Consider the following 13,768-nt stretch of genomic DNA (forward strand, 5'->3'; position numbering starts at 1 on the left):
CTATCTCGCCCACTGCTCCCCTCAACAGTGTATTTTAGTAGATCCACCTGTTCTGCTCCCCACTCTGTCTCTGGTGAATCTTCTCACACCCCACACCTCTGACCTCATCCCAGTTCTTCTATGAAAAAATTGAAAAACAATTTTTTTGTTTTAATTTTACTGAAGTATAATTAATAAGCTGTTAATATTTGCAGCTTCAACTTGTGCTCTATTGCTAAGTCCCTCTATCCACGTAAGAATGCACTGGATTAATTGTAGGAGCTTAATCTAGGGAACAGGTCTGGAAAACAGGTGCAGAACTGCAGTTTAGTTGCATGTCCCAAGCCAAGCGCCACAGCAACTGTTACTGTTAGGTAAACCCAATGGCAAGGGGAGGGATAGTGAAGGCATAATATTACTTCTTGACATGACATTAATGTGTTCTCAGTTAACTAAGGATTTGGACATGTGTTTTTGAACTTAGCAGAATCCTGGTTTCACCACTGTGGTCTGGAAACAATTTTAAAATGATGATCAGTGCAATCTGGCAAGAAGTTTGGGAAGGGGAAGGGCACTACAAAAGTAATTTGGGGGCCTCCCCGGTGGCGCAGTGGTTGAGCGCTGGGTTGCGAAGCTGCCTGCAGCCTCTGCAGCACTGGTTCGATCCCTGGCCACCGGGCAAGGGTCCCACATGGCGCGCAGACCTCTCCTGCCGCCCGCTGCTCCCCTCAGCAGCGTACTTTGGTCCTTCGGCCTGTTGTGCTCCCTGCTCTGGCTCTGGTGAATTCTCTCACCCTCCAGCGCTTCTGACTATACCCAGTGCTTGTATAAATAAATAAATAAAACTTTAAAAAAAAAAAAGAAGAGGGTTTTTTTTTTTTTAAAAAAAAAAGGTAATTTGGATGGTTTAGGCATATAATCTAGTGGATCAAGCAAGAGTGATTCCACATGGTTAGTGTTCCTACAAAAGTGCATCCCAAACCACAAGAGCTAATAAAGCAAACTAGCTAAAAAAAATGCTGAAATTCAAGCATTAAAAAAGTGAAATCTACTTACAGGCTTATAAGCTTGAACAGAGAAGCTTAAGTCGAGAAGGTTGTTTGAAAAAAGTCTACTGCATTTGGAGAAATTAAAAACAAACAATAATGGCAGGTTTGACAAGAGGAAGAAGCCAAATGTAAATGTTTATTTTGAATATAAATGAGAAGGGAATGTTTTACTAGCATTTTGAAACCAATAGGGACCATGCTTCACTATCACACTATCTATTGTAAATATGTACACAGGATAAAATAAATACAATCTCCTTTTCCAAAAGGTGCTGGGTGAAGGACAGCCACATGCTCTCCCATGGGCAACTAGGTCTCATCATGTCCAACCCCAGAATCAAATCTAGACCCAGTAAAAGATTCAGTTCAAGACAGAAAATTGTGTTTACTGTTAAAGAAGAAATTAGGGATTTAAGTAAACAGTCTCACATTGGCTTCTAGAGGTAGCAGAGATCTTCAAGTCAATGGATGCAATTGTTTCAGTTTAATTGAGCACTTTTTCTGTGAGGGTCATGAATATGTTTCCAGAAGAGGTTTTGTTTTTGAGCAAAATAGTTAGGTTTCAAAGGGAAAGGAGAAATAGTTCTTGAAAATCTCAGCATTTGTATATCACCTACTGAAAAAAAAAAAACCCTATATGAAAAACAGGCCTAATGGCAGATACCTCGCTTTTAAAACTTAATGAAATAGAAGTAACCATAAGGCCCTAATTTGGGCAATCAGGGTCCTCCCTGATGGTGGAAGGGGTAAAGATGCAACCTATGAAGCTCACTGCAGCCACTACAGCACAAGCTCGATCCCTGGCCAGGGAGGTGACCCACATGGTGCAGCAGACTTCTCCTGACTCTACCGCTGCTCCCCTCAGCAGTGTGTTTCAGTCGATCTGCCTGTTCTGTTCCCCACCCTGTCTCTGGTGAATCCTCTCACCCCCCAAAACTCTGGCCTGTACCCCAGTTCTTGTATGTATAAATAAATAAATCTTAAAAAAAAAAGGCAATCAGCCATTCAAAAATTTGAAGGAAAACCAAGAACACATTTGGAAATGAAGCTCCAATAAGAAATTAAATGTATATGTATTTTTTAAAAGATTTATCTTAGGGACTCCCTGGTGGCGCAGCGGTTGAGCACTGGGTTGCGAAGCTGCCCACAGCCTCTGAAGCGCCGGTTTGATCCCCGGCCGCTAGGCAAGGGTCCCACATGGTGCGCTGCTCCTGCCACCCGCTGCTCCCCTCGCAGTGTATTTCTGTCGTCTGCCTGTTCTGCTCCCCGCTCTGGCTCTGAGTCCTCTCACCCTCCCGCGCATCTGACTATACCCAGTGCTTGTATAAATAAATAAATAAACCTTTAAAAAAAAGATTTATTTTATTTATGCATCCAAGAACTGGGGTATAGCCACAGGTGTTGGGGGAGGACGCGGTAAGAGGATTCACCAGAGACAGAGAGGGGAGCAGAACAGGCAGAATGACTGAAATACACTGCTAAGGGGAGTATAAGGCAAGACAGGAGAGGTTTGCTGCACCATGTGGGTAGCTCCCTGGCCAGTGGGGATCGAACTTGTGCTGCAGAGGCTGTGGATAGCTTCACTGTGCTGAGACTTAAGCCCTTGTGCCACCAGGGAGGCCCCAAATTAAATGTATATTGAGTATCAATCATGAGCTTTTACTGAAACACAGAGCTCTAAGATCTATTCGTAGTTCACCACCAATTACAACAAATTGTAGAGTCTGAATTAGAAGTTCATGCTTTTAACTTTTCTACTAGATAGGAGAGTTCAATAAGAGAGAAATATAAGTTCTATGATTATCTGCAAAGAAGCATTAAATCATCAACATCTTTATAAATGGGAGTAAATTCTGAAGTGGTTGGGAAGCAGATTTGTAAATTAGAAAAATGCAATAGTCACTCTACTTTTGACATGAGACAGGAGGAAACTAGGCAGTATTTGACTTGTAGAGTCTTGTAGAGTAAATGGAAAGTCTGGTTTGCAGTTATTCTTGTGAGGTTGATTTTCTCCTTGCAAGTAGGAGAAAAACAGGACCCTAAAATTAATAAGGTAGGAGAGCAAGATATAGAAGAAAACATTTTGTGGGAAGTATATTCTTTCCTGATATTTAATTTCTCTGATCCAGTACTATCCTTCCTCTGAGGAAGAAGTCCCTTTGTTACACAAATACTTTACAAAACCACCACACTCCATTACAACTGTCATTACATATGCTTTATAAGAAACTGTCATTACATATGCTTTATAAGAACTCTCCTTTGTCAAATTTATTATATATGAACATATGAAATAAACCAGCAAAGAGTGAAGTTTTTCTGGTAAATTTGCATCTACTGTAAGGTAAATTTCCACATAGCAAATTGTTATGTACAGTATATTCACAGAGCTAGCTAAGGGAGTTTGAGCAGTTTACTAAAGCTAGAAGTTAAAGATCAATGTTACCAAGACAATCTATTCTATTCAGAAGTGCCAGGGTAAATATGAAGTTATTGTTTGAAAAAAAAAATCTGATCTAGTATTAGGTTTGAGGAAGAAAACAGGTTCTATAAGTGCCCATAATGACATAAGCGAGGAACATTATGTTGAGGGTTTCTCTGGCTGGAACAGGGTCTTCCTTAAGAGCTCAGGAGAAGAGGTCTGGACCAAAGTCACCTATGAATTAGTATAAGGACAGATCAACATGTTATAAGATCTATGATCATAAACTTTGAAATTTCTATAAATGATCCCCCAACCTAAAAATTTCAATACCACAATTTTTACTATTATTTGTTTACAGTGAGCCAAGAAAAATAACTAAAAAAATTTCCCCAATTAGCAGTCATAGAGTGATATATATTTTCATTAATGATTTTTGTCTTTATATTCAACTTTGATTTATAACATTATACACAATCTTTTTACAAACCTTCTTTATGCTAACTCCTATTATATTTGAAACATTTGCTCCTGGAGTTCGACTGATCCAACTGCATAGCCCAAACACTTAGGAATGCTTGTGGGCCTCCTGAGGAACCCATTCTGATATGCCTGACACAAGCAGATTGTACAGTGTGGGAGAGCAGCGCTGATGACAGAAGCACTTCTATTCTCTGCGGCCCAGAGAAGCCTGAGCCTGATTTCCAATACGTGTGAATCAACAGCACTCCACTGTAAATAGGTGAACATAAACCAAAAAAAGTCTAATCACAGCCCGTTGGCCTATCTCTCAACCAATACACAAGTGAATTCTAAGTAATTGAGTCAGCCATTCCTCTCTTAAGGACTGGTCTGATCAATAGATGTAATATTCTCCTCTAAGCCATTCAAATTAACACCTTTTTTTGTTTTGTTTTAACAAAAGGACCATTTTTCAAAGTTATGAGTTCAAAGTCATTAAAAAGAAAAAAATTAAAATTAAAATCCCTGATAAGGTTTTAAAAACATTATGTTCTGGGCCTCCCTGGTGGCGCAGCGGTTGAGCGCTGGGTTGCAAAGCTGCCCGCAGCCTCTGCAGTGCCGGTTCGATTCCCAGCTGCTCTCGGCCACCAGAGGAGGGTCCCACATGGCGCGCAGACCTCTCCTGCCGCCCGCTGCTCCCCTCAGCAGTGTACTTCGGTCCTTCTGCCTGCTCTGCTCCCGCTCTGGCTCTGGTGAATTCTCTCACCCTCCCGCGCTTCTGACTGTACCCAGTGCATGTATAAACAAAACAAACGAACAAACAAACAAATAAATAAACAAAACATGCCTCTATTTAAAAAAAAAAAAATTATGTTCTGCTTACATGAAAAAGTCTAGCCCTGAAGCTCAGATTTTCAGTTACAGTTTTCACAACCAGTAGTTTCCAGGTATAGCGCCATTCTTTTCAAATCTTTCAAATTCTTTCATAACCTACCTCTGATATGGTAGATTTGCAAACCTCTCTGGCCACAGATTCAAATTTGGGATCCGTAGTTAGATTCAGCTTGTAATTCCACAACAACTAAGTAAAAGAAAAACAAATATCTAGTTAACAGTGTTAAATTTATCATTGATGGTTATTATAAATAAGTGATAAAAAGCCATTATACAGAATCAGATAAAGCATATTCACACCAGTTAAAACAGGAAAGATTAAATGCCAAATAATTTTTAGATAAAAAGAAAAACACTGTGTAGACAAAATAAAATTAACACCTTTTTTTGTTTTGTTTTAACAAAAGGACAATTTTTCAAAGTTATGAATTCAAAGTCATTAAAAAGAAAAAAATTAAAATTAAAATCCCTGATAAGGTTTTAAAAACATTATGTTCTGCTTACATGAAAAAGTCTAGCCCTGAAGCTCAGATTTTTAGTGACAGTTTTCACAACCAGTAGTTTCCAGGTATAGCTCCATTCTTTTCAAATCTTTGACTTGACACATACACCGTGAGGTCTACTTTGAGTTAAGACATGCTTTAACATGTCTTAATCAAGAAAATATCTACAGCCATTACAATCACAGGTGAGGGGTAAATATTTATCCTTGCAGCTTCAGCTAGAAATTCTCAGTAAATGATCTAATATCAAACAAGTAGTAAAAACGAGACTTTGAACTCTGCTGTGATGGAGAGAAGGCATAGGGGCTTTGTATGGTGTAAAATAGGAAGAGATTCTGGGGGGAGGGAGAGGGCTAAGTGCCCTTCTCCCCTATAATCCAAGACTAAAGAATACAATGAACCACATACTTATCACTTCTAATGAGGTACCCCACACAATCTAATCTTAAGGAGCTTCATAGGTTATTAGAGGAAACCGAAGCAAATGTTTGTATATGTACTGTGTTAAGAAATGGGAGGTGAAACAGGAGAGGACAATCGAAAGATTGTCCAGTGTTGTCTATGGTCAATGGGAGACAATGTAATTAAATGTTTGGTGATGGCATCACACCAGTACAGGGGAGGAGAACCCCAGATTGCTGTGGGGAGTTTGGTCAGAGAAGGTTTACCAGACAAAGTACTCCCTAAAATGAAACCTGAAAGATTAGAAGCATTTAGCCATACCAAAGGGGTAGGGAGAAGACTGTTTTAAGCAAATGAAACAGCTTGAGTGAAAGCTCACCCAGTGAGCAACAGTGCCTGCGAAGCAACTGAAAGTCCAATGGAGGGCTGGCCCTGGAGAGGCAGGCCAGGACCAGATCCTAAAGTCCTTCTACACCATGTTTGAACTTTTACCTAAAGAGAAACTTTCACCTGAAGAGAAAGTGCGGGAGTAACAAATGACAAAATCTGCTTTTCAGAAGCAGAACAGAGGCTTTTAAAAGTGCTTTAGGGGGGCCTCCCTGGTGGCGCAGTGGTTGAGCGCCGGGTTGCGAAGCTGCCTACAGCCTCTGCAGCGCCGGTTCAATCCCCGGCTGCTCCCCGGCCACTGGAAGAGGGTCCCACATGGCGCGCAGACCTCTCCTGCTGCCCGCTGCTGCCCTCAGCAGTGTCTTTGGTCCTTCTGCCTGCTCTGCTTCCCGCTCTGACTCTGGTGAATTCTCTCACCCTCCCGTGCTTCTGACTGTACCCAGTGCTTGTATAAATAAATAAATAAATCTTAAAAAAAATAAACAAATACATTTTATTACTATCTACAAGCTAAGTTAGTACTACAATGCCATTAAATTTTATATTTTAAAATTAATGTAACACTCTTCTTTCAAAATATTCTAATTCTGGGTGTAAATCAAAGATAGATTAAAATATTTCCTCCTTATGGAGAGATTTGTAACTGACCCAACATCATTTTCTCATTAAAGAAAGACCGTTAATGGGCCTCCCCGGTGGCGCAGTGATTGAGCGCTGGGTTGCGAAGCTGCCTGCAGCCTCTGCAGCGCCAGTTCGATCCCCAGCTGCTCCCCGGCCACCGGAGGAGGGTCCCACATGGCGCGCAGAACTCTCCTGCCGCCCGCTGCTCCCCTCAGCAGTGTGCTTCGGTCCTTCTGCCTGCTCTGCTCCCCGCTCTGGCTCTAGTGAATTCTCTCACCCTCCCGGGCTTCTGACTGTACCCAGTGCTTGTATAAATAAATAAATAAATCTTTTTTTTTAAAAAAAAGGAAAGAAAGACCGTTAACCCAAGGATTTACAGTGAACAACAAATGTCAGAATAATAGAAATATTCTGTGGATTCACACAATACTACCTTACTCTATTTTATAAAAGGTACAATATGTCCCGTGGTTGCACTAGAAAACAAGTTTTCTGTAAATAGTGAATGACTTAATCACTTAAATCTTTTGATTGTTATTTAACTTTTAATTTTGAACCTTATTAGCTTTGATAAGAAGACACTGTTTTCCTTAACAGAATTCAACTATGACAGAACTGTCAATTATTACATATTCTACCTTTCATATTTTATCTTCCATTTTTAAGATGTAATTCAATGTACAATTTGGTGTCTATTCAGGGGTTTTTATTTTACTCACAAGGTTGCCCAGACATCACCACCTTCTGATTATAGAACACCCCAAATAGTAACCGCTTACCTATTCTGTCACTTCCATCCACCCTACTCTCATCCTTTGGCAACCATTAAATCTACTTTCTCATCTTTTTTTTTTTTTTTTCAAGATTTATTTATTTGTACATACAAGAGCAGGAGTATAGGCCAGAGATGGGGGTGGGGGGGTGAGAGGATTCACCAGAGACAGAGTGGGGAACAGAACAGGCAGACTGACTGAAATACACTGCTGAGGGGAGCAGCGGGCAAGACAGGAGAGGTCTGCTGCGCCATGTGGGCTGCTCCCTGGCCGGCTGGGTATCGAACTTGTGCTGCAAAGGCTGTGGATTGCTTCGTAGTGTGGTGCTTAACCCCTTGCGCCACCAGGGAGGTGCCCCTCATCTTTTATTTTTAATATGATCTATTAATGCATTATTTTTCAATTATCAGGAATATAAGTAAAAAGGAAATTCAACATAGATCGACATTGTATCATGGAAATCAGCCACAGATAATGCATAAATGAATGGATGTGGCTGTGCTCCAATAAAACCTTATGCATAAAAAAGAGCAGCATTCTGGATTGGGCAGATGGATAGTAGTAGTTTTCTGATCAGTGGGCTAAGGAATGCTGAAATCCTCTATACTCTCCGCAATACTAGGCATTTACCAAATCTTTTATATTTGCTAATAAAATGAATGAAAACAGTATACTCATTTTTCTTTTTTTTTAAATTATGATGGAAATCATCTTTTTTGTTGTTTATTAGACATCTTTTGCCTTCCTTATAAACAGTCTATTCATGTCTGCTGTCTATGTTTTTTTTTTTTTTTTAAATAGAGGCATGTTTCTATTTATTTATTTATTTGTTTGTTTTGTTTACACATGCACTGGGTACAGTCAGAAGCGCGGGAGGGTGAGAGAATTCACCAGAGCTAGAGCGGGGAGCAGAGCAGGCAGAAGGACCGAAGTACACTGCTGAGGGGAGCAGCGGGCGGCAGGAGAGGTCTGCGTGCCATGTGGGGCCCTCCTCCTGTGGCCGGGGAGCAGCCGGGGATCGAACTGGCGCCGCAGAGGCCGCGGGCAGCTTCGCAACCCAGCGCTCAACCGCTGCGCCACTGGGGAGGCCCCTCTGCTGTCTATGTTTAACAACATTTTCTATATAAAAAATATAGTCCTTTTCACCTGCATTGCAAATACTTTCTCATAATTTATATAACATTTTTGAGGAAAAGAAATAACCTCAAACTTTTTTTGCAATCAGATTTACAAATTTTTAAATATTTTTTGGAATTGAATCAGGTTTAGAAGAACCTTTAGCATGTTAATGTTTCCTTCTAGCACTCTTGTGGTTTTATTTTTGCTTTAAATCTGTCTAGCTAGATCAACTTTAGAAAAAGTAATAAACCTAAGCAACCACTCTGCTTCTCTGTTCTGGTAGTCGCCCATCCAGATCACCTTCTGCTTTGTGACTGGGATTTCTTCCTGTCCTGTCAGATAAGGAACTCCTCTTCCTTTAAGGCACAGCTCAGGTATTATTTTTCCTGACATTAACCCACCTGGACAAAAATGACTTCTGTGTTCCCACTGTGCTCACTGTGCTCCAAAGAGACTTCTACCAAAGCATCTAGTATTTTTTGCATAGACCTGACTTCATACCAGTCTCATTTTTAATGTCAGACTGTGTGTGCGCACATGACTTTGGTGTATTAAGTACAACTATCTCTGGCATTCTTATCTGCTGACTTTAATACATGTCTCTGTCTCCGAGGTGCTTAATGTGTCTGTGTTTCTCTAGTTCCTACCAGTGGCACATGATAGATGACTATATGGTGATTATATAAGCAAATAACTTTAAAATATGGAATTTTAAAGTAGTAAACAGTTGATAGGCAGAGAACAATCCTTTTCAATGGCAGCATGAGCTTAAGTGCATTACTGTTACTTGGCAAGCCTTGCTGGATTCTACAATGGAGGGGTACTAGTAGATTACCGTGGATCTTAAGCAAGGTTTATCATCCTCCTGTTAAAAGAATCTAAGAAAGCATAAGCTTCCCAGAACAACTGGAAAAGCATCCCAAAATCTGTCATCTTACAAAAAAACATACATGGCAAATAAGATAAAATCCATACTTACATGATTGCAGTCTGCAGAAATTTCATTTTCAGGCTAAAAGGGAAAAAAAAAAAAAAAAGATGATGTTTAAAAAAAACACCTCTCAAGTTTTCAAACACCACCAAAATAAACTCAAAACAAGAAATCTGAATATTCAACTCATTATGCTTCTTCAATACATAGCATAAAATGGGGCTTATACATCTTTTAGATTGCTGGAGAGAAACATGCTAGAAATGTAGATGAGATCAATGATACAATTTGGAAATGGGGAAAATGGAAAAGAATGTAATAGAAAGAAATAAAACAATATGACATAAGAATTCTTTTTAAATATATAACATATTATTACTGAATTGCTTTTATAATTTTAAGCATATAAAAATGTTGCACGGTTTTATGTTATGATGCTAGAGTAAAATGTAAATATGTCTCAAATTATAATGTGCTCCAGATTTTCTTAATTTAGACTGGTACGTAAAACAATTTAAAAGCCTAGCTCCAATTTTCCTCTCTAAGTAGAACTGCCACCTAACAGATTTGCTTAAGGCTTTAGTTATCATCGAGAAACATGATCTGAATTAGGATCTTGGTATCATTTACGGCCTAACTCACGCCTCTCACAGTTATCTCAATCAATATTGACTGAAAGCTCACCATGTATATGGTTCTGGATGAGGCATTTTGATTTAAAAGGTAGAAATGTGTTAGATACCCGTGGCACTGGCTTAACTTGAAGTGCTTTTTGATAATTATTCAGAACAATTCCAGTTCTTTTACTTTTTTTTCTTCACCACCAACCCTTCTGAGGCCTTCTTTTACCCTTCCCCCCCGCCACCTTAGCCTCAGAAACCTCATTTCATTTATTAGCGTCCACTGTTTTTTTGTTTTTGTTTTTAAGATTTATTTATTTATTTATTTATGCAAGCACTGGGTACAGTCAGAAGCATGGGAGGGTGAGAGAATTCACCAGAGCCAGAGCAGGGAGCAGAGCAGGCAGAAGTACCGAAGCACACTGCTGAGGGGAGCAGCGGGCGGCAGGAGAGGTCTGCGCGCCATGTGGGACCCTCCTCTGGTGGCTGGGGAGCAGCCCGGGATCGAACCAGCGCAGCAGAGGCCGCGGGCAGCTTCGCAACCCAGCGCTCAACCGCTGCGCCACCGGGGAGGCCCAAGGTCCACTGCTTTTTAAAGGTATTTTATTTTGTCAAATAATCTGCCATGTAAATGTCTAGTATGTGTCTGTCAATCTGATTTGCTTTCCTACACATAATTCCTTCAAATTCCTTCCATTTTGTTGGACATAAGGATTCTCACATGGCATCTGAAAGCTGGAGACAATCAGGCACAATACAGGTTTTTTGGTGGTTATCTTCTTTTTTTTTTTTTAAAGAAAGCTTAGATAAAAGGTTTACTGAAGAGGGCACAGAAGGTCCTTTGGTGATTTAAAAATTAGTTGAATGTCACCATTAGGGAAAGTTAGGTGATGGATACCCATGACCTCTATGTACTGTTTGCAACTTCGAGTCGATAACCTTGCGGAATCTATACTTAAAAATAGGAAGATTTTAAAAATAGAAATTATATATATATTCCCATGAATATATCTGCTTTGAAAAGCCAACAATGTACAAAAGATAAAATGAACTTTCAATTTCATGGTGGAAAAGTAGGGTAAGGTTATGCCTAATATTGCATAGTTTTGCAATACACATCTTAGTTTCCTGTTCATACCATTAAAGGATATACAACTACAATAACATAAATAATAGTAGAGTACCATTACTTTTGAGTTTCTACAGCATTCCTCTGTTCAAAGGAGGTAGAGTGTGAGCACTCTACAAAATATTACCAGTATCAGTTGTAAAACATAATCATTTTCAAAACAAAAAGAGGCTTTCTCTTTAAAGACATTGATAAGAGGGCCTCCCCGGTGGCGCAGCAGTTGAGCACCGGGTTGCGAAGCTGCCCGCAGCCTCTGCAGCGCCGGTTCGATCCCCGGCTGCTCCCCGGGCACCGGAGGAGGGTCCCACATGGCACCCGCTGCTCCCCTCAGCAGTATGCTTTGGTCCTTCTGCCTGCTCTGCTCCCCGCTCTGACTCTGGTGAATTCTCTCACCCTCCCGCGCTTCTGACTGTACCCAGTGCATGTATAAACAAATAAATAAATCTTTAAAAAAAAAAAAAAGTATTTCCTTTATTAAATAAATAAATAAATAAATAAATAAAGACATGGATAAGGCAATAAAGGAAACAGTAAATACAGGTTCTTCCCTTCCCCCCACTCCTATATGAAAGCAGAGCATTCTTATCAAACATTTTGTAAGGTGAAATGGTGTAAAAGAACAACTATCATTGATTTATATGGAAAAATTTTTGAACATTCCTAGACTCAAGAAATAACCTAATACCAAATAACACAAAAACCTAAACCTAAAATAACACTAACATAAAATAAAACCAGGAATGAGGTGACAAATACACCGCCAGGCAAGAGGCTTGGCGGGTCGCTCTCAATGCTCGGGGGCTCACTGACTGTAGAACAGCTGCTGAGAAACGAACGGTCAGCGCTCTTTTCACTTTTGTCCTAAAAGCAAAAATCCTCTTTGGATTTCTTTTCGTTATTGAAAACAGGTATGAGCATAGGACTCTGGTAAAAGCAAAATAGCATAATACAAACTTTAAAAAAGCAGAGGATCCAGTATTAACAATTTAAGGTGCCACACCCTGGGCTACCTCAGGAAGAAAAGGCTTCTAGGGAACTATTAAGTCTACTGCAAGTCTACTGCTTTTTATTTATTCACAAAATATGATATTAAAACTAACTTTAATTAGATTGCTAAGATTATAACATACCACTCTTAAACTTTCTTCCTACTTCACTGAGAATAGCTATTTTAGTGCTTTTCTGAAGTGTCTGAGTCTCAAAAACCAGCCTCCACACTGTAAGTATAGATTAACTCTGTTCCCCTCCAATTCCAAGTGCTTAATTTATTTCTCTTAAAAGTTTATTAGCAAGAAAGCTTTATTCTATTTTAGAACAAAGAAAATTTCTGTCAACTTCAACTTCTTTTCTGAATATGGAGAATTCAAAAGGCAAGGAGTGGAAGGAACTCCACAAAGAGGTCAGAGGAAGAGAGAGCAAGGTAATGACCGAATAAAGCTCTGGAAGACATTATTGAGTTCTCTATTACCCTCTAAAATGCCACAGGTCAGCCTGTGCAGGCCTGGTGCTATGAATTAAAGCTGAGTACCAAGGGCCAGAAATTAGATATATATAAGCAAATCTGAAAACATGTGTATCTGAATTGAAAGGCTATTCCTGACACAAAAGGTCAAGATCCTGAAACCATCACAAAGAAAAAAACAGATGGACAAGGGGGAAACAGCTCTGAAAGTTCTCAGAGAATGTATCTTCCTGAAGTGGTAGCTATCCTTGAAGGGTCTACTGCTCTCTGAGAGGAAGCTGAGAGAGTGGAGATGACAACTTCTGCCCCCATGTTGTGTTTGCCTTCTGCAGCTGTGACTGGAAAGATGGAGGAAATGGAAGAGCAATGGCCACAGGAGTTGTATGGTGTCAGAGGGCGTGCGGCCCAGGGCACAAGCTGCCCTGCAGACACAGAAGCCTGGGTCTGGGGTTTCATGTGGGATAAGTCTGGATACCTGAGAATCGGGAGAATGTCTGCACTCTTCCTGCTCCCTGCCTGCATTTTCCATCCTGCACCTGGGAATTAGGTGCTGTGTCCAGAGGAATAAGGTGTTCATGGAAAGCATCCAGTGAGACGCTATTACCAGGGAAAAGGTTACAGCTGAGATGACCCCATGGCACACTCAATCAACTCCATGGAGTTGCTGACAGCTGAGCTCAGGCCCTCTATGCCCACCATGCTCTCTGAATCTAAGTTTAATGACTTCAGACTGCTTAGTATTTTGAACCAAAGTGATAGCTGTGCTTCTCTCCTTGCGTCCCAAAACACATTCTTAATATATAATATATAAAAGAAACTTTATAAAAGATTTTTTAATAACCTTAAATCTATGATATGTTTCTGGGATAAAAAGAACACTTTTCAAGTATTACTTCCACTTGCAGCTTTTCTGTATTATTTCTACTGCTTAAAAATGTTCAGTTAGGGAGATACCCACATGGTGCGGCAGACCTGTCCTGTCTCGCCCGCTGTTACCTTCAGCCGTGCTTTTGGT

General features: G+C 40.2%; 1 protein-coding gene across 1 annotated transcript in view; it reads right to left on the minus strand.

Moving 5' to 3' along the window:
- Positions 1-13,768, minus strand: part of GLG1 (golgi glycoprotein 1) — a gene marked incomplete at both ends in the record, with an annotated part of 130,871 nt that overhangs the window by 43,179 nt on the left and 73,924 nt on the right. Inside the window, 2 exons of the mRNA XM_084257512.1 lie at positions 4,907-4,993; positions 9,591-9,623. Coding sequence (XP_084113638.1) covers positions 4,907-4,993; positions 9,591-9,623 — 120 coding nt within the window. The remainder of the gene's footprint in view (positions 1-4,906; positions 4,994-9,590; positions 9,624-13,768) is intronic.

The sequence above is a fragment of the Talpa europaea genome, assembly GCF_964194135.1.
Source record: "Talpa europaea genome assembly, chromosome: 16".
Taxonomy (NCBI): Eukaryota; Metazoa; Chordata; class Mammalia; order Eulipotyphla; family Talpidae; genus Talpa; species Talpa europaea.